Raw genomic sequence first — 23451 nt, 5'->3', positions numbered from 1 at the left:
CTTTTACTCATTAATCTCCCTCCACTCACTGATAGCTTCGTTTCGTCCACTAGAAAAATCGCTTTCAATTATTCATGCCTATTTTCCACAAATACCTTGGAGATGGAATTAGCAAACAAACAATGGCAGGCGACACTAATCCTCGTCTGCAGCTCAGATCCTTTTTAATTCACTGGAGATCTGCCGGCTGCTGACAGGCACCTGTTACTGTGTACATCTTGTACTTGAGTACAAGTAGAAGTACTCAGATCTTGTGCTTGAGTAAAAGTAGAAGTACTCAGATCTTGTACTTGAGTAAAAGTAGAAGTACTCAGGTCTTGTGCTTGAGTAAAAGTAGAAGTACTCAGATCTTGTACTTGAGTAAAACTAGAAGTACCAGAGTGTAGGAATACTCTGTTACAAGTAAAAGTCCTGCAGTCAAAATGTTACTCAAGTAAAAGTACATTACTTGAGCAAATGTACATGTGTGTGTGCCCTGGAGCTACAGGAAGATGATGCAAGGAGAGCCTGAGAGAACATAGTGAGACGGACCAACACACACACTTTCACACACACTCTTTCACACTCTTTCACACACACTCTTTCACACATTTTCTCACACAGAGCCAGGGGCGATGGAGGAAGACTTTGATCACCGAGCTGAGCACATTCAAGCACTCAACCAGAGATGAGGAGGAGGAGGAGGAGGAGGAGGAAGGGTTGGTTTCTGACCTCTATACGCTCATTGATGCAGATGTTAAGGCATGAACACGAACACACACACACACACACACACACACAATCGGGCATTAGATACACCGCTGAGCTCTGTTGTTCCAAAGAGAAAAACATCTCTCGATCAAACCCACGCTGACAAAACCAATTTCACTTCAGCCGCCATGTCACGACACACTGAGAGCGTTCAGAAAATGCAATTCACACTTATTACACGGCTTAGTTGAATACTCGATTCTGATTGGACATTCCAGAAGTCTGTTATTTTTTAGATAGCAGCCCGTTGCTAGGGAGAACAGACCGTTGCTAAGGAGCATCAATGGGCGGAAAAAAGAAGTCCGGTTGATTTAATATCAGTTTTCTCCATTAGAAAACACTGTGGAGTCGTTTTTGAATATTTATTTTTGTATTTGAGAAAAGACAAGAGAAAGAAAGAGGTTAAAAGACAGAGAGCTGGACGTCAGAGAAACAGAAGAAGAAGAAGACAGATAGGAAGTAAACCCTAAAGGGAACAGAAGAAGACAGACAGGAAGTAAACCCTAAAGGGACTATTTTCTCTTATCGGAAGCATACGATATTTTTTAATCAATTTATTGGTTTATCGTTTCATAAAAAGACCGCCTCGCTGCACATCATCCCTTTTTAATTTCTTAAACCTCGGTAAATATTACAATATCAAGCAGACACCTGTGTCACACATCCCTGCAGATTATATTTCACCTTTACACACACACACTATGTCCGGAAACACAGAGCCTCAGTGATACAGATGCTTCCTCCTCGCCTCAGATGCAGGTGGATAAAGCGTTGTGCTGTTTTCAGAGAGGGCAGGTAATTATCGCTGGCATTTTGACAAGTGTTTGCCAGAGAGAAGGTCAGCTGTGTCTGCGTGGGAGATCTATGCTAATCTGCTCAGCTGGAAAACACAATAGCTCTCAAACGGCCTCTGGTTTCACTTTAGATGTCCTGATTGGTCGGTGAGAGTGTGTGTGTTTCAATGGTGCTTTTCTGCATGCTTTTATGAGCTTTTTAATTAAATTAGAGGATTATTTTACATTTGCAGCCCTTTTATGGAAGCATTTTTGATGCAGTCATTGTACAAGACTTACAACATGTCTTAAAAATAAGATAAAATACAAATACAATTACAATTAAAAGCAATACATACATATTCACGGTTGATTTAACGTATTTAAAAAAGGGTTATATTTCAGGCCCAAACGCTCCAATATATCTCAGCTCGGTTAAATTATTCAATGCTCATCCTTGCCTGAGAAGTGTGTGTGTGTGTGTGTGTGTGTGTGTGTGTGTGTGTGTGTGTGTGTGTGTGTGTGTGTGTGTGTGTGTGTGTGTGTGTGTGTGTGTGTGTGTGTGTGTGTGTGTGTAGATAGACAGAGACTAAGGCAGTGGGATGGGAAAGAAAGAAGGTTATATTTAGGTGATGTTTTAGAACAAAATAAAAGAGGTAGTGTGGGCGGAGAACATTTGCAGACGGAGTAGAACATGTCTCTCCTGTTGGCTTTAAGAAGAGGCGGAAGAAGTACTCACATATTTTACTGAAGTAAAAGTACAAATACTACAGAGTAAAAGTACTGCATTTGAAATCTTACTTAAGCAAATGTCATAAAGTAGTGGCATCCAAATATACTTAAAGTTCCAAAGTACTTATTGTGCATAATATCCCATAACTTTATATACTGCTGCTGGATATTTAAATAAATACTTAAGTACAAGACCAGTTATTGAGTAAACGTACTTTACACCGCTGGTTTTAAGGTGTTTTAAAGGTCTCCTATTAGACTGTTCTTCATCAATATATCACAGGTCTCAGATATATCCAGAGCCTGTCTCTGATTGGCTGAAACACCAAACAGATAATGGTTACACAAGACAAAACATCGTTATGACATCATAAAGTGGCCAAAATCTGATCAGCTGATTTTCAGACAGGTTTTTATAGAAATGGATCAAAAAGAGAGAGAATCTTTGTTCCTGAAACTTTCAGAGTCTCTTTCCACAGAGGGGACACATGTTGATGAAGAAGAGACATGAAGAAGAGGGGACACATGTTGATGAAGAGGAGACATGAAGAAGAGGGGACACATGTTGATGTAGAAGAGACATGAAGAAGAGGGGACACATGTTGATGTAGAAGAGACATGAAGAAGAGGGGACACATGTTGATGTAGAAGAGACATGAAGAAGAGGGGGACACGTGTTGATGTAGAAGAGACATGAAGAAGAGGGGACACATGTTGATGTAGAAGAGACATGAAGAAGAGGGGACACATGTTGATGTAGAAGAGACATGAAGAAGAGGGGACACATGTTGATGTAGAAGAGACATGAAGAAGAGGGGACACATGTTGATGAAGAAGAGACATGAAGAAGAGGGGACACATGTTGATGAAGAAGAGACATGAAGAAGAGGGGACACATGTTGATGTAGAAGAGACATGAAGAAGAGGGGACACGTGTTGATGTAGAAGAGACATGAAGAAGAGGGGACACGTGTTGATGTAGAAGAGACATGAAGAAGAGGGGACACATGTTGAGAAGAGACATGAAGAAGAGGGGACACATGTTGATTTAGAAGAGACATGAAGAAGAGGGGACACATGTTGATGTAGAAGAGACATGAAGAAGAGGGGACACATATTGATGTAGAAGAGACATGAAGAAGAGGGTACACATGTTGATGAAGAAGAGACATGAAGAAGAGGGGACACATATTGATGTAGAAGAGACATGAAGAAGAGGGGACACATGTTGATGTAGAAGAGACATGAAGAAGAGGGGACACATGTTGATGTAGAAGAGACATGAAGAAGAGGGGACACGTGTTGATGTAGAAGAGACATGAAGAAGAGGGGACACGTGTTGATGTAGAAGAGACATGAAGAAGAGGGGACACATGTTGATGTAGAAGAGACATGAAGAAGAGGGGACACATGTTGATGTAGAAGAGACATGAAGAAGAGGGGACACATGTTGATTTAGAAGAGACATGAAGAAGAGGGGACACATGTTGATGTAGAAGAGACATGAAGAAGAGGGGACACATATTGATGTAGAAGAGACATGAAGAAGAGGGTACACATGTTGATGAAGAAGAGACATGAAGAAGAGGGGACACATATTGATGTAGAAGAGACATGAAGAAGAGGGGACACATGTTGATGTAGAAGAGACATGAAGAAGAGGGGACACGTGTTGATGTAGAAGAGACATGAAGAAGAGGGGACACATATTGATGTAGAAGAGACATGAAGAAGAGGGGACACATGTTGATGTAGAAGAGACATGAAGAAGAGGATTTTGCATAATAGGTGACCCTTAAGAGTGACAGATCATGGGGGGAGACTTTCTCTCCGTCCAGGGTCTCTTCGGGTGACAGCAGTGTGTCGGGGTCTCTCTGAAACAGATGTTCAACCCGTGGCCCCCGGGGTCCCCTGGGGTCCCAGAGCTCATTGACCAGGGGCCGGTTCTCACGGCCTGGGAGGATCAGGGGTCGCCCAGCCGTGACGGCAGGGACAATAAGAAGTGTCCACACACACACACACACACACACACACACACACACACACACACACACACACACACACACACACACACACACACACACACACACACACACACACACACACACACACACACACACACACACACACACACACACACACACACACACACACACACACACACACAGGTGTTGACCATGGTTGGTGGAGGCCAAGTGACCAGTAGGATTCCGGATTAGATGTAATCAGGATACTATGGAGGAAATTCTTAAGAGAAACTGATAAATGTTTCATGTACAAAGTTTTTGACTTTTGTTTTATTCAATAAAATAATAAAGAAAGTCAATATACAAGTGAATCGAACTCAAATGCAGGAACAGAGCCACTTCATCCTCAGAGGAAAAAAGAAGAACTCAGGGGCCTCAGAGATGATCAGGGGTCTCCCAGCCGTGACAGCAGGGACAATAACAAGTGTCCTCACACACACACACTCACACACACCTAACAACCCCTCTCACACACACACTCTCACACACACACACACACACACACCTATCAACCCCTCTCACACACACACTCTCACACACACACACACACACACACACACACACACACACACACACACACCTACAGTATCAACCCCTCACACACACACACACACACACACACAAACCTACAGTATCAACCCCTCACACACACACACACACACACACACACACACACACACACACACACACACACACACACACTCACACAAACCTACAGTATCAACCCCTCACACACACACACACACACACACACACACACACACACACACACACACACACACACTCACACACACCTATCAACCCCTCTCACACACACACTCTCACACACACACACACACACACACTCACACACACCTATCAACCCCTCTCACACACACTCTCACACACACACACACACACACACACACACACACACACACACACACACACACACACACACACACACACACACAAACCTACAGTATCAACCCCTCACACACACACACACACACACACACACACACACACACACACAACACGGATATGTTCACCATGTTTGGTGGAGGACATAATCAGATTACATTCCTACACATTTGGGGATGACTACCAGGATTTCAGTAAAAACCTAAAAAGCGCATCTAGTGTTTGTTGTAAAGGATCAGATGTTACAGAACGCCTGCTGCCTGAATCTGCTTCATGGTTTATACCTCATTTGCATATGATGCTAAACACTGGACCTTTAAAGATATGACAAGAGACGATAAGGGGAGGTAAGGTATGAAGACACTTGTTGCAGATCTGGAAGATGATCCATATAGAACAGACTAACGACAGCACATCATTTACCCCCCCCCCCCCCACTGAGGAGAGCACACACATGTGGAAACAGATCAGATCCATCAGCAGCTACAGCATGTTGCCTCACAGTGAGCAAAAGCTACTCTGGCGGATCTAATTTCCTCCGACTGAAGGTGATTTACATGTTTAGAAATCACAGCCAGATTAAGATGCAGCAGCAGCGGAGAAAAAACTAAAAAAAAAATACTTCTAAACAACAACTGGGGTTTTAACAGCTTGGCTGCCACTTCATCAAATATTGAATACATCATTTTCTTGGCACAGAACGAACACAGCTGCACAAAAACACACACGCACAGGTCTACACACACACACACACACACACACAACACACACACAACACACACACACACACACACACACACACACACACACACACACACACACACACACACACACACACACCCACACACACACACACACACACACACACACACACACACACACACACACACACACCACACACACACACACACACACACACACACACACACACACACAGAGAGCTCTGCCTTGTAGTTGTGATAAAGCAGCAGCTCTTTTGTTTTGAGCCGAGCAGGGATTAGCAGCGCCGCTCTTTGTCCGTCCTTTTTCCAGTTGAGCAGAACACAAAAACCTCCACCTCCACTAATACAGTCAGACCTCCCAGCATGCCTTTCACCACACAGCCGCTAAGAACCTGCAAAAGATGCTTTTCAATGAGTTATCAAATCTCCTCTATACTGTCCCTGCCTTTCAAAAGCCACTCTCTTTTGTCTGAGCCATTCAATGGAGCCTTGAACACATCGCACAGGAGTGATGGGCAGATAGAGGCAGTAGCATTGTTCACCTCTTTCAGGCGCAGGACAGTGAAGGCAACACGGGTTTAATATGATAATGCGTGTTCAGAATGCATGTAAATATCCTATCAAACTAACCCCAGTCTTTACAGTAAGCGTCAATCAGTAGGTGTTATTTACGATAATGTAGTCCTGTTGCCACATGAGAATAAATGTTTAGGGTGTGACCACATTTAAGAACTATGAGTAAAAGGCAGAATTATGAGAGAAAAAAAGGCAGAAATATTTGAAAAAAATGCAGAATTATGAGTAAAAAATGTAGAATTATGAGTAAAAAATGCAGAATTATGAGTAAAAAATGCAGAATTATGAGTAAAAAATGCAGAATTATGAGTAAAAAATGCAGAATTATGAGTAAAAAATGCAGAATTATGAGAAAAAATGTAGAATTATGAGTAAAAAATGCAGAATTATGAGTAAAAAATGCAGAATTATGAGTAAAAAATGCAGAATTATGAGTAAAAAATGCAGAATTATGAGAAAAAACAGAATTATGAGAAAAAAAGCAGAATTATGAGAAAAAAAGCAGAATTATGAGAAAGAATGCAGAATAATGAGAAAAAAATGCAGAATTATGAGTAAAAAATGCAGAATAATGAGAAAAAACTGAATTATGAGAAAAAAAGCAGAATTAGGAGAAAAAATGCAGAATTATGAGAAAAAATGCAGAATTATGAGAAAAAAAGCAGAAATGTGAAATATAAAGCAGATAAATTAGAAGAAAAGTCAGGATTGTGAGAGAAAAATCTGAGAAAATGTTCACATCTCATATGTCCCTAATCCTCTTCCGTACTCCCTGAAACCTGGCGCTTCTTGTTTCATTTCAGTTCCCACTCTACAGCAGCAGTTCGAGTGCAGCGGGGGTTTTGATGAGTTCATTAAGAGCCCACGTCATTTATGCACAATCACACATAAGGCAACGGTCAGCCAGGATTACCCAGAAGGCCGTGCGGGAGTTTCAGATTCACTGCGAAACCACTGTGAAATCACTCAATCTGATTACTTTCCGTTATTTTGTTGGATTCGCTCAATATCAAATGCAACGCTAATCAATACAAGAGAAATGTATCTATCGGATGTTTTTACTTAAAAAGTGCACTCAGACTTCCTTTACTATCTGCTATCTCTAAGACCTCCATTTTTTTAACATTTCCTACACATTTCAGAAGTGCAACAGCGAGTCATTTGGGATTTGGAAGCATCGATGAGCTCCTTCCTGTCGCCTTTTCACAGATCAGGTGGTCTGTAATTAATAATTCATGAGTAGAGGTCAGGCTGAGGATCATGTTGACTTAACATTTGCTCTGACATTTCAGCCCGTCATTAGCTCTCACCACACGACACCTCATCAAAGTCACTCACACAAGAGAGGAGGAGGAGAAGAAGAGAGTAATGGATAACATCAGGATTAAAAAAAACGGTAACTATATTCCTATTTCGGAGACAAAATGACCGGGAAATGCTGATATATATTGAGCTGCTAACGTTGCTAAAGACGCTATCTTCCAAGGAAGTCTATGAAAATAAATGATACCTCTCTCTTGATTACCTCAGATTGTAGAGAGGTCTATGAGGCAATGTCCCTACATCGCCCAGAATGCACCGTGGTTTCCATTCCCAATATGCAGCAGAGTTAAATCTGCAATATTTGCTCATGTTGTTAAACAAACTTAGCTAAAGTGGGACGGATACACACTTTAATCCAACATCCAGAACCACAGAACCAGAGCTCACACACTCTTGAGGGTAAATGTGTATCATCAGCCGTCATCCGGCACATTCTCTGATAGGAAACGAGTCGCCGGGTAGGAAACACATCTCAGCCAATAACAACAGCGCCATGTTGATTCCAGCGCGGTGATATTGGATGATATTGACTGTTGGAGAGGATAGCTGGTGGTTTTTTCTCAAAGTCATTTCCGACCAAAGCAAGGACGTGGACACACACACACACACACACACACACACACACACACTCACACACTGAAAAACACTCACTCACAAACTGAGATCGGAGAGCTGACAATGGACAGCGTACTGACAACCCCTGTTTTCAGTTGTTGACAGATGTCAGTCTACATCACACACACACACACACACACACACACACACACACACACACACACACACACACACACACACACACACACACACACACACACACACACACACACACACACACACACACACACACACACACACACACACACACACACACACACACACACACACACACACACACACACACACACACACACACACACAAACAGACACACACACAATTGTAATATGTTACAATTACCCAGAGGTGGAAGAAGTACTAGTGATGTTTCACATAAGCAAAAGTAGCAATACTGCAGTGTGTGTGTGTGTGTGTGTGTGTGTGTGTGTGTGTGTGTGTGTGTGTGTGTGTGTGTGTGTGTGTGTGTGTGTGTGTGTGTGTGTGTGTGTGTGTGTGTGTGTCATCCTCTCAGTAATGGAGGGTCGTCTGTCATCACACACACACAGTTTGGTAATCTTCTCTGGGATGTGTCTGAACAAGATGAACAGCAGCCTATCTACTGTATCTGTGTTTTCATTAACTGAAGCACGGAGAGGTCGAGAGAGTGAAAATGACAAGGAGGACGTCAAGAGCAATGAGAAAAGGAAGAAAAGAGATATAGAAATATATATATATATATTGACTGCTCTTACCGGCTTCTTGAACCAGATCTGCGGTGGTCACATTTTTGGGATTCGGGCCGATTCTGAACGTCAACGCTGGACCCAGGACTCTGTGGAGAACAGAGGAGAAGAGAGAGAAATGTGAGGATGTTTATGGCTTTCTTTATATCTGTCTGTTTAATATCAGAATACAAAGTCCTTTATTAGTCCCACCACAGGAGAGGACTCTTTAAAGTAGAGACACTACATACTGATATACACCTGAACATCAGCAGGAGAGGACTCTTTAAAGTAGAGACACTACATACTGATATACACCTGAACATCAGCAGGAGAGGACTCTTTAAAGTAGAGACACTACATACTGATATACACCTGAACATCAGCAGGAGAGGACTCTTTAAAGTAGAGACACTAAATACTGATATACACCTGAACATCAGCAGGAGAGGACTCTTTAAAGTAGAGACACTACATACTGATATACACCTGAACATCAGCAGGAGAGGACTCTTTAAAGTAGAGACACTACATACTGATATACACCTGAACATGAGCAGGAGAGGACTCTTTAAAGTAGAGACACTACATACTGATATACACCTGGACATCAGCAGGAGAGGACTCTTTAAAGTAGAGACACTAAATACTGATATACACCTGAACATCAGCAGGAGAGGACTCTTTAAAGTATAGACACTACATACTGATATACACCTGAACATCAGCAGGAGAGGACTCTTTAAAGTAGAGACACTGATATACACCTGAGCACCAGCAGGTCTTTAATAAAAGATGCATCACCCTCCCACGTTGTAGGAAAATCCTAAACAGGGCATTTACAGAGAATTTTAAAATGCCGCAAGTGAGAAATGCTAGTATATCTGCATCTTATCACACACACTCCTGTACTTCTGCGTACTGTACGACTGAACACACTCTCCATCAGTCAGCCTGCTTCACACACTCTGCCAGGGGCAATATGTGAGACACACACACACACACACACACACGGATGTCCTTCTCTAAAGCCTCCACCTTTGCTTGCTCTGGTAAATGTCAATATTTCCACAATCTCTACCCCGGCCTGCCTGACAGAAGCTTTTCTGCAGATGCATCTCAAATTGAATTGACGTGATTGTTTTTTCTCAATAAATACACCCGTGGTGGAACACACACACTAACACACACACACACACACACACACACACACACACACACACACACACACACACACACACACACACACAGACACACACACAGACACACACTCACACCAGCTGCAGAGCGGGAGATGAAGTTAAGACAGAGGACTTCACACCCTGTGTTATCGGATGTGTAAAGCTTGGACTTCATATGAGCTTCTGCTGATGAGTGTGAGACTGGTTGGCGGGATATTGGAAGTGTGTGTGTGTGTGTGTGTGTGTGTGTGTGTGTGTGTGTGTGTGTGTGTGTGTGTGTGTGTGTGTGTGTGTGTGTGTGTGTGTGTGTGTGTGTGTGTGTGAGGATGGACTTGTGTGTGTCCCACTCCCCCTAGTGTTGAAGAGGAGCAAAACACTTACGTCATCTGAAAAAAGGCACATTTTCACATTTCTTCTTGCAAAGGGACTCATTTTTTCTGATTTCTCGCAGCCTTGATTGTGTTCAGCGTGTATAAATCTATAAATTCTCCGTCTATATTTTAGTTTTATATCTCCCTGTTGTCATGTTTAAGTATCTCTTCTCATTTTCACACACTCCTCACCTGCCGAGGACACACACTGCGTCCTCCACCTACAAGAACGCCCGTTCATTACTTTGTGAGAGGAGAGAGGACGGCGATAAACTCTGTGTGTGTATATAATCAATATGAGGTGTTATCCAGAGGCTTAGAGAGTAATGGATTACATGTAGCAGGATTATTAGGACACAAAAAAGACACCTGTAGTCCCGTACAGTTACAAGTACTGTACTTCCCATTTTAGGCTTTTATGCTATAACGTAAGGGGAAATAACCCGACTTTTAGTCCAATTTACGACTATTTAATTTAATTTTACAGATACATAATATAATGATCTGATAGATAAGGTTTAATGCGAAGAAAGCATGTTGAAAAAAACTTAAAAAACAGGTATATAGATCAGAGAAAGGGAGAGCGCATTAGAAATGGATGCATTTAATTAATAAAGACATTGTTTTTAAGTGTCCCTGTTTTGACGTGAGTAATAGATCCACCGCTGTGACTGACTGAAATCATATCCGTGTTTATTCATCCGCATCCTAATAAACACCAGTCATTATCAGGAGATGTTCCCCGGTGATGTGAAATGACAGGTGTAACAACAGGATGAGTTTTAATGCCGACATGTTTGAGGGGTAAACTACCAAGAGAGTTCAACAGAGCCAGGGCTACTTTAAAGAGTCCTCTCCTGATGATGTTCAGGTGTATATCAGTATGTAGTGTCTCTACTTTAAAGAGTCCTCTCCTGATGATGTTCAGGTGTATATCAGTATGTAGTGTCTCTACTTTAAAGAGTCCTCTCCTGCTGATGTTCAGGTGTATATCAGTATGTCGTGTCTCTACTTTAAAGAGTCCTCTCCTGCTGATGTTCAGGTGTACATCAGTATGTCGTGTCTCTACTTTAAAGAGTCCTCTCCTGCTGATGTTCAGGTGTATATCAGTATGTAGTGTCTCTACTTTAAAGAGTCCTCTCCTGCTGATGTTCAGATGTGGATCAGAACATTGGTATTAAGGTCACGGTGCAGCAGTACAGTCTGACTCTCTCTCTGAGTCTCCAGCTAAAGCACTGCAGAGCTATGATGTGTTCACATGCTGTGGGATATTCCAGACTTCACTCCTCCTAAAGGATTTCTTGAAAGGCTTGTCAGATCTGCGTTGAAAGGTTGAAACACACATTTCCTCTGCCTCCTACATGGCGCCACACCGAATGTACAGCCCAAAAAACGGCACAAGTTCAAGGACAATTCGCCCGCTCATTAATATATTACTACTTTCTCTACTTCCAGCTCTTGATCTACTGCTGCCTCCATTTCTAAACTGAGCGCCGTTTGAAGGCTCGACTGCTCTCGGTGACCAAAGAAGAGGCAGTGTGTGAATACGATGGAGACATCAGTGTGTGTCTGGAGGTAATTAGGCCTGATTTGTCTCCCTGCGCGGAGTCAAACACTCGGAAAGGTCACAAAAACAACAACCGCCTCCAGTCTCGAGCACACACAGTCCTGTTTGTACAAGACAAGACCATTTCCAGCGCTTTACATGCAACCAATTACCCGTGCACTGCCAGGTAAATCATTATGTGTGACAATGTGGAGGGCATGTTAGTGTTTAATACAGTGTAATCCTAATGAAATGTAACTGTTAACAAAGTGGTATCCTGGGAATGGCATATGTGTGTGTGATAACAGATGTGTTCACGCAGGGTTTTATGACACTACAGGAAGGACATATGTGCAATATGTGCAATATACACCTGGCTCCTATAACTTCAGAGCTGTTACAGGATGTGTATTTTGTAAATGGTGTAATTGTTACAGTCGTCATGCTTCAAGCAATAAAAGAAAATATCTTAAAGTACTTTATATAGATATTGTGTTTCTTTGCCTAACTCGTCGTTTTCTCTAGACAGCAGCAGCAGATTTTAAGTTTCTACGACAGACCTGAACATGTGGAAGTGTTTCTACAAGACAAAACCACTTCCAACGCTTTAAAGGTCACCTATCATGCTATTTTTAGGCAGTAGCATAGGTCTCAGATATATACAAATATATACAAAACATGTCTATGAAGTGTTTTGCTCAAAATACCAAACAGATCACCCATTCTAGCCATGCCTCATATCCCTCTATTTCACTTCCTGTTTCTAAAGTGCTGATTTGGGGTATAAAGCTTTAAAAAAAAAGGAGGGGGCTAAGCTCATGCAGGACCCGGCAGCTACTGTCTAAACTAAATACTGCCGTGATGAAACGCCATATCATGGATTATCAAGGATTCTCTCTGAAACAGTATGGAGCTCAAAGGCTTTCTCTCTTGCCGGTTATACCACAAGGTGAGTTCCTTTTTATTTCCTGCTTCTTCACACACATGCTCTCCAGTACAGGTTAGCTCTGAGTGTTAGCCATGCTAATGTAAACACAGACCATATTACGTCCAAAACAGTCGGGCATTGATTCTGATAGCAACGTTTCTGATAGGGCCGTGGGTCCACATTTCAGATATTACGTCATATCGGACGCAAATCTGGATCAGCTCCGTTGTTCCCCCGTTTTTAGAGATTTGGGTACGGAGGAAAAGAGAGAGGGTTTTATTTTCTGACGCTGCGTGAGCTCCCTGACACACCGGGGACACATAGTTATGTAGACATCAAAAAGTGCATTTTGCATGATAGGTCCCCTTTAAATCATTATTTGTGGAGGGCATGTTAGTGTTTGTACGTACGAGAGTTGTGTGAGGTCTGAAACGTGGAGGTTCAGTTTCTCCGTCAAGCGCTCCATCAGCTCTGAACCCTGGGAAGAGGTGAGGGACCTGGGGAGGAAAAGAGAGAGCAGGGGGTCAGTGTCAGAAACATGCAACACACACGCAGATACTTAAGTAAGTAATCCACCAATGCAACTGTAAGGGAATACAGTTTCTTTTTTGTATCCCGAGTACCCGTTACATGCAATCTGTTCAGCTGGATCAGCTGTTTGGTAAATCATCTGCTTTCTCTTCGAGCAATGAAACAAACAATACGGTGCAAATGGAAAACCTGCATGAGGCGTAATGGCTGCATCGTATCGACGCTCCATTCCCTCCCTTTTCTCATCGTTCTCTTCCCTCACACACACATTGGCTTTCTGTCTATGCACACACACACACACACACACACACAAGGTAAAACAAGATGACCCAAAGTAGACAAACACACACTCACACACACACACAGTCGCCCTCGCGGTGCGATGAGAATAATAAGGTGCAAATGGAACGGAGGTGAAGTGTAATGGCTGCTCTGATGAAGCCATGCCTCATCTCAGCTCAGACGGAGAGCAGATCGCTGAGGAAATAGACCAAAATAAAGGCAATCTGCGGCTGGATGAAGAAGGGCATCACCCACACACACGGAGAAAGAAACTGCTTTACTGTCGACAGCTTAACCTGAGAGTGCAAGGTGACATGAGACAAGAGTCGTGGATCAAAAGGAGGATTCTGTTAGAGGAGAAATGTGAATTGCTAGATGCTATATAGCTATATAAGAGGACGTATTCTGCTCATCTTCAGGTTCATATTTGTATTTCGTGCCTCATGTTTCCATGCTTTAAAGAGGCCCTATTCTGCTTTTAGTGGTGTTCCCTTTTCCTGTAGTGTGTAATATATGTTTTAGTGCATGTAAATGGTCTCCAAAAGCTAAAATCACTGAGTTTCTCTCCAATCAGAGCAGACTGGGCTCTGGTTTCAGACAGAGGGTGAAAAGAGGTGCTGTCAGAACATTACAGCATGGAAACTGAATACTAATATCAACCTGAACATCAGCAAAATAGGGACTCTTTAAAGCTCAAAAAGTGCTTTATTTTACATACTGGCTGGCTGGCTCTGTTGTGATTGGTCAAGTGCTTAGAGATGTCCCGCCCCTTAGCCTATCACGTACAATTTGTCGAGAATCCATAGTGATGTCACTGTGTTTCGGAGCCTTATGCTGCGTTCACACCGGACGCAATGCGAATATTCGCTTCGCTCTAATCGCTGGAGTTTCACCGCGGCTGCCAGCTGTGTTTACTCGCATCATTCAAACAAGACGCGCTGGCTCGGGGGCTACAACTACAACAAGATGGACATATTTGACCGTGATTTAATTGTAATACACGTTTCAAAATGATGAAGTAACAACATACTGATACCGGTTAGTAAAAACCATGAATTAATGCTTTGTCAAGTTTGCAGACAGACGGCAGGCGAAAAACCTTTTAAAATGCGTGTTTTCTAAATGGAGATTGGCTAAGCTAACGCAGTATATGCTCCGACCGTCCACACTCACAACAACGGCCTATACAGACATAAATAAAGCAGCGACTGTATTCACCATGACACAGGCAGTCTGTGGTTTGTACTTGTTTAACTTTTGTCTAGTTTCTGAACAGATATGAGGAGCTGTGAGCTCTGAGTGCTAACAGCTAACGTTTTCTGGTTGAACGTCAGTGACAGCTGGCTGAGATCCTCACCGCTGATTGGCTACCACAAGTTCGTGTCACGCAAATATGACGCTCAAGTTGAAAAAATTGAACTTGAGCGTTTGTCGCGGCCCCCTTCAATCGCTTCAATCGCGCCGCGGAATTCGTGTCTGTCCGCGTCTCTGCATTGACTTTACATGTAATCGCGCCGCCCCCAAACATCGCATCGCGTCCGGTGTGAACGCAGCATAATGGTGGGAACGTTTGGATTTTCAGCCTTTCCAGACCATTTACATGCACTAAAACCTAAAGGACACGATACAGGACAGGGAAGACCCCCACACATAATAATAGGGTCTCTTCAAAGCACGGAAACAAAACATCATGTTTCGCTAAATGCTATCTTTCAAGGTTATAATGACGCAGAGATATTCTTGTGTCTAGCCTGCAGTTGACACCACAACACAGATGCCATATCCCGCCCCCCCCCCCCTCCTCTGAGAGAGTGGGGGTGTTTCTGTTGTTCTTCCACTTCTATTTTCTTTTTTCCTGAAAGTTAAGGATCCTCCGAAGTGATTCCTCTCACGTTCAGATCCCTCTGCGCTGATCCCAGCAACCGGAGAGCTGCAGAGTGACTGGGTTGTTGATGCTCGCTGTTCCCCTTGGGTTTCTCTTTCTCTCTATACCTTTCCACTTCTTCTTCAACCTCTTCCTCTTCCTCCTCTTCCTCCTCTTCCTCTTCTTCTTCTATTCCCCTAACCCCCCCACCAGCAGCGCCACCATGTCAGCGCTGTCAGATAAAAACGGTGAAACCATGAGGTCTGCAGCCTCTCTGTAGGCTGACTATAGGTGTGTGTGTCTGCGAGTAAACCAGGAGGTATTTTATTCAGAAGGTGACCGGTGTCGTACCTCTGGTGCTTCTGTGTTTACATCATTATTAATTATGCACACACAGAGAGTGGGATATTATAAATACATACTAATGGGATTTAAATACAAAAATGTGGGAACAAGGAGGTTTTAATTCTTCTAATCCCTTGTTGTTTTTCTTTGGTTTTTACTTTCATCTTTAGTTCTCTTTGATTTATTATGTGTTCTGCTTCGTTGATTCCCTCGATGGACACAATGCAATACATTCATGTATATTAAGCACATTTCTGTTCAAAGCTACCTCGTTAGTTACCTAGTTTAGGTTACGTCTCAAACGGGTTAAATATAAGGACAATTTAACCTAGAATCCAAATTCAATTAGCCCGTGAATGTGCCAATTAGCTAACGAACGTCATCCGTCTAGCAAACGTTAGATATTTACTCTACAAGCTACCTCACGTTCGTTATCCATCTAGTTATCTAGCTTACATTATCCACCTTTCTAACAAGCTAAAAACAGGCTTTTGTAATTAATTGACTTGCAGTGTGGATCTGTGTCTACGTTCAGACAGTGAGAGTCTCTCAAATACGCATTATTTGGGTAAACTAATCACATGTTGGTGATCTTTCTCTCCTGAATAAGTGGTATTACCTAATAACAGTTCATTTGAAAGCTTAAAAGCTGTTTCTTTGGCTAGGTAAAGGTTGATAAAGTAACTTCTACAGCAGCCAGAAGCACAAGGTGAACATGTGTGGCATCAATGTGACAAACACTGTCCCAACATGAGGTGTGTGAAGGACACGCTGACACCTGATAAAGGGATTTGAGAGATAGGAAGTTATCTCCGCTGACTACCACACAGTAATAACACACACACACACACACACACACACACACACACACACACACACACACACACACAACACACACACACACACACACACACACACACACCACACACACACACACACACACACACACACACACACACACACACACACACACACACACACACACACACACACAGAGGGGTTTATCATCCCTGTTGTAATCAGGATTTCTGCAGCGCTCTCTTTTCGTAAAGACCTGATATGTGGGCGGGTTTTCCCTGAGACGTTTCGCATGAAATCGGGTTTAAGAAACGGAACAAAGCAGAGACATGTGAGGTATGAGAGGTGTGAGAAGAGGAGAGCGGAGCAATACACTGGGATGAGAAGCGACTACATGAAGACGGTTTATAATAATAGAGAGGAGGTTTTACAAGGTGAGCATTTAAGGTATAGGACTGAGATTATTGACATCTTTATCTTGTTATTGACAACAAATACCAAGAAACTACTGAACATTGTTCTCTTATTTAAACCTTAAATGGGCGTTCAGTATTATGGGAAATTCACTGATTGATATCTTCCACATTACACCCATATTACACTGGTATTACACCCATATTACACTGGTATTACACCCATATTACACTGGTATTACACCCATATTACACTGGTATTAGACCCATATTACACTGGTATTAGACCCATATTACACTGGTATTACACCCATATTACACTGGTATTACACCCATATTACACTGGTATTACCCCCATATTACACTGGTATTACACCCATATTACACTGGTATTACACCCATATTACACTGGTATTAGACCCATATTACACTGGTATTACACTGGTATTACACCCATATTACACTGGTATTACACCCATATTACACTGGTATTACCCCCATATTACACTGGTATTACACCCATATTACACTGGTATTACACCCATATTACACTGGTATTACACCCATATTACACTGGTATTAGACCCATATTACACTGGTATTAGACCCATATTACACTGGTATTACACCCATATTACACTGGTATTAGACCCATATTACACTGGTATTAGACCCATATTACACTGGTATTAGACCCATATTACACTGGTATTAGACCCATATTACACTGGTATTACACCCATATTACACTGGTATTAGACCCATAGTACACTGGTATTACACCCATATTACACTGGTATTAGACCCATAGTACACTGGTATTAGACCCATATTACACTGGTATTAGACCCATATTACACTGGTATTACACCCATATTACACTGGTATTAGACCCATATTACACTGGTATTACACCCATATTACACTGGTATTAGACCCATAGTACACTGGTATTAGACCCATATTACACTGGTATTAGACCCATATTACACTGGTATTACACCCATATTACACTGGTATTAGACCCATAGTACACTGGTATTACACCCATATTACACTGGTATTACACCCATATTACACTGGTATTAGACCCATATTACACTGGTATTAGACCCATATTACACTGGTATTACACCCATATTACACTGGTATTAGACCCATAGTACACTGGTATTACACTCATATTACACTGGTATTACACCCATATTACACTGGTATTAGACCCATATTACACTGGTATTACACCCATATTACACTGGTATTAGACCCATATTACACTGGTATTAGACCCATATTACACTGGTATTACACCCATATTACACTGGTATTACCCCCATATTACACTGGTATTACACCCATATTACACTGGTATTACACCCATATTACACTGGTATTACACCCATATTACACTGGTATTAGACCCATATTACACTGGTATTAGACCCATATTACACTGGTATTACCCCCATATTACACTGGTATTACACCCATATTACACTGGTATTACACCCATATTACACTGGTATTAGACCCATATTACACTGGTATTACACTGGTATTACACCCATATTACACTGGTATTACACCCATATTACACTGGTATTACACCCATATTACACTGGTATTAGACCCATATTACACTGGTATTAGACCCATATTACACTGGTATTACCCCCATATTACACTGGTATTACACCCATATTACACTGGTATTAGACCCATATTACACTGGTATTACCCCCATATTACACTGGTATTACACCCATATTACACTGGTATTAGACCCATATTACACTGGTATTAGACCCATATTACACTGGTATTACCCCCATATTACACTGGTATTACACCCATATTACACTGGTATTACACCCATATTACACTGGTATTAGACCCATATTACACTGGTATTACACCCATATTACACTGGTATTACACCCATATTACACTGGTATTAGACCCATATTACACTGGTATTAGACCCATATTACACTGGTATTAGACCCATATTACACTGGTATTACCCCCATATTACACTGGTATTACACCCATATTACACTGGTATTAGACCCATATAACACTGGTATTAGACCCATATTACACTGGTATTAGACCCATATTACACTGGTATTACACCCATATTACACTGGTATTACACCCATATTACACTGGTATTAGACCCATATTACACTGGTGTCAGACCCATATTACACTGGTATTAGACCCATATTACACTGGTATTAGACCCATATTACACCCATATTACACTGGTATTACACTGGTATTACACTGGTATTACACCCATATTACACTGGTATTAGACCCATATTACACTGGTATTACACCCATATTACACTGGTATTAGACCCATATTACACTGGTATTAGACCCATATAACACTGGTATTAGACCCATATTACACTGGTATTAGACCCATATTACACTGGTATTACACCCTATATTACACTGGTGTTAGACCCATATTACACTGGTATTACACCCATATTACACTGGTATTAGACCCATATTACACTGGTATTAGACCCATATTACACCCATATTACACTGGTATTAGACCCATATTACACTGGTATTAGACCCATATTACACCCTATATTACACTGGTGTTAGACCCATATTACACTGGTATTACACTGGTGTTAGACCCATATTACACTGGTATTACACTGGTAATAGACCCATATTACACTGGTATTAGACCCATATTACACTGGTATTAGACCCATATTACACTGGTATTACACCCTATATTACACTGGTGTTAGACCCATATTACACTGGTATTACACCCATATTACACTGGTATTAGACCCATATTACACTGGTATTAGACCCATATTACACCCATATTACACTGGTATTAGACCCATATTACACTGGTATTAGACCCATATTACACCCTATATTACACTGGTGTTAGACCCATATTACACTGGTATTACACTGGTGTTAGACCCATATTACACTGGTATTACACTGGTAATAGACCCATATTACACTGGTATTAGACCCATATTACACTGGTATTACACCCTATATTACACTGGTGTTAGACCCATATTACACTGGTATTACACTGTTATTACACTGGTAATAGACCCATATTACACTGGTATTACACCCTATATTACACTGGTGTTAGACCCATATTACACTGGTATTACACTGTTATTACACTGGTAATAGACCCATATTACACTGGTATTACACCCCATATTACACTGGTGTTAGACCCATATTACACTGGTATTACACCCTATATTACACTGGTATTACACCCTATATTACACTGGTGTTAGACCCATATTACACTGGTGTTACACCCTATATTACACTGGTATTACACCCTATATTACACTGGTGTTAGACCCATATTACATCCATGTAACACCAATATTTGCCCAATATTCCACCATGATTCCACTGTTATTGCACCTATTTTACACGCATGTCAAACACATGTATAAATAAGATCATTTAATCCTAATCCTACTCACTCTGATCCGGTGATGATGTATCCGAAGTGTCTGTCCTTCCCTCTGCTGGAGAACTCCTTCACCGCCACGTGGACCAGCTGAGTCTTCACCTTCACCTCCTTCATCTTCTGTGGTTCCTCCTGCTGCTGCTGTTGTTGTTGTTGTTGTTGTTGTTGTTGTTGTTGTTGTTGTGGTTTCTCCTGCAGGTGGAGAGCAGCAGGAAGTTGACCTAGCGTCGTTCGGCTCTGGACGTTTTCCTGTCCGACGGTTTTCCGGAGGGAAGCCGGCGCTCCGACGTTTACCTTTGGAAAAGATGGGAAGAAACAACATTTCTTTGACAAATATTTGTATTTGAATTTTGTTTTTTGACACAAGGATATATCCCCACAAAGAAGAAGCAAAAACATAATCAAAGAAAATACGAGAAAGAAAGTAAGAACAAAAACTAAGTATATTTACTCAAGTACTTTACTTAAAGGGGACCTATCATGCAAAATGCACTTTTGTACGTCTTTTATACATGAATATGTGTCCCCAGTGTTCCAGGGAACTCACCAAGTGTCAGAAAACACAACCCTCTCTATTTTCCTCCATACCCAAATCTCTAAAAAAGGGGCTGCAACGGATCTGATAAAGACTGATCCAGATTTGAACACTTCTATGTCGTCACAGAAGTGGCGCTACGGCTATTGGGCCAACTCTCCACCTATCAGGGGAATGTGGGGTTGGGCCACGTCCGGCCATTGCCGCTCTAAAGCGCTGGAGACGCTGTAGTACATATGCCAGGCCTGTAAGTGGCGCTGTAGTCTGCCACAAAAGCAGCGAAGAAGACTTCCCGCCCATAGTTACCATGGTTACCCTTCTGTTTATTCTCCGCTGTGGCTTTCTTTCTCCCTCCCCGAGGCAAGCGTTTGCTCCCGCTGCTTTAATTCAATGCATGAAAACAGAAACGTATAAATATACCTTATATAGGTATGGCCCTACAATATATAATTTAAATATAGCATGATAGGTGTCCTTTAAGGACAAGATTTAAGGTGTATTTGTTTTTTATTGTCATATCTACAGTAGAAGAGGTAGTTGCACTGTACGATGAAATTCTTATGTTTCAGCTCTACAGAACTAAATATTAAGGAACTATGTAAACAAATATATAAGATAAGAACTAGCTGAGGGGGAACATTTGAGAATATGAGCTGACATATATTCAAATATTGTAAAAAGAAATGTAAAAAAATGCATACAATTGCAAAAAATGGCAAATACAAATTGAAAATAGCAAAAACAATGTTAAAAAAATGCATATAAATTTCAAAACATTGTTAAAAATTGCACAGAAATGTTTAAAAATGTATAAGAATTGTAAGAAATTGTAAAATAAATTGCATAACATTTTCCCAAAATGAAAGTGCACGATATGCTGCATTATAAAACTAAATAAATAGATAAGATATACAAACAGAAGGGTAGAGTATTGTGTATAAATATATGAATATGCATAAGAATTGATCGATATAACAGCAGGATGTGTGTAAACAATATCGTGACGGACAGTGTTAGCTTTGTTTGTCGACAACAGCAAAATGAATACTTTTTATACCTGAGGAGCGTCGTTGAACGGCTCCATGTTGAGGTAGTCCAGCAGCTTGGAGAAGAACGCTGCGTGCTGTGGTAAACAAAAGGAGATTCAACAACAACAACAACAACAACAACAACAACACAGACGAACAGCACTTCTTGCAGCATTCTGTGTATTTACAATGTTATGAATTGTCTTTTTGCTGTTAATTATAATGAGTTATTGCCTGTATGTAAAGCACCTTGAACTGAACTACTGTCACAACAATATAGGTTAACCTGTTATCTAGCTTCTACCATCACATGTGTCAAACTCAAGGCCCGGGGGCCAAATCAGGTCCTTGGTGGATTTAATTTCGGCCCGCAGGATAATTTCTAATTACTATTAGATCTGGCCCTCCGGTATATTGCACGCACACCTTCACTCCATCCTGAGGGTCTCCTCCGCTCAGAGCCTGACCCCAAACATTGATGAACTTGCACCCAAGATGAGATGCCAAGTATCTGAACTAGCATCACAGAGCAGCACACTGAGTTCACATGGATGTTTCCTTCTGCACTTTCTTTCTCACGACAACAGGGCATGTTTGGTTTGTTCTTTGAGGGAAATAGTTTTGTTGAAGCTGTTGTTGGCCTGTGGAGAAATGTAATCATAAGAAATGACTCTGGAAAAGCTGCAGATGGAGCCATAAGAAATGCAACTGATTATTTAATGTTGTTTTTATAGGCAATCATTGAAGCTTTGTTAGTTCCAGGTTTAATATGTGCAATAAGTTAATTTCAATAAGTCCTGCAATAAACATTGAACCAGTCCGGCCCTCGACTAGTACCCATTTTTTAATGTTGGCCCACTGTGTATGAGTTTGACCCCCCTGCTTTAGACCAATTTGAAGGGTAAAATAGCAAGGAATCAATCATTTGTCCAAAAGAGTATACCCTTAAAAGGATATTCTAGTATAGAAATCTGACTTATTTAAACATTTTTTGGTACATG

The 23451-nt window shown here is 41.5% G+C and overlaps 1 protein-coding gene across 1 annotated transcript in view; it reads right to left on the bottom strand.

The window, feature by feature from the left end:
• ptprn2 (protein tyrosine phosphatase receptor type N2) overlaps positions 1-23451 on the bottom strand; it is a 207787-nt gene that overhangs the window by 139940 nt on the left and 44396 nt on the right. The window contains exons 8-11 of the mRNA XM_034146922.1: positions 22480-22545; positions 20901-21181; positions 13560-13646; positions 9154-9233 (exon numbers count right to left, since the gene is read on the bottom strand). Coding sequence (XP_034002813.1) covers positions 9154-9233; positions 13560-13646; positions 20901-21181; positions 22480-22545 — 514 coding nt within the window. The remainder of the gene's footprint in view (positions 1-9153; positions 9234-13559; positions 13647-20900; positions 21182-22479; positions 22546-23451) is intronic.

The sequence above is a fragment of the Trematomus bernacchii genome, unplaced genomic scaffold, assembly GCF_902827165.1.
Source record: "Trematomus bernacchii unplaced genomic scaffold, fTreBer1.1, whole genome shotgun sequence".
NCBI classification, from domain to species: Eukaryota; Metazoa; Chordata; class Actinopteri; order Perciformes; family Nototheniidae; genus Trematomus; species Trematomus bernacchii.
Note: the sequence above shows the minus strand (reverse complement) of the source record. Positions and strands in the feature narration are given on the sequence as shown.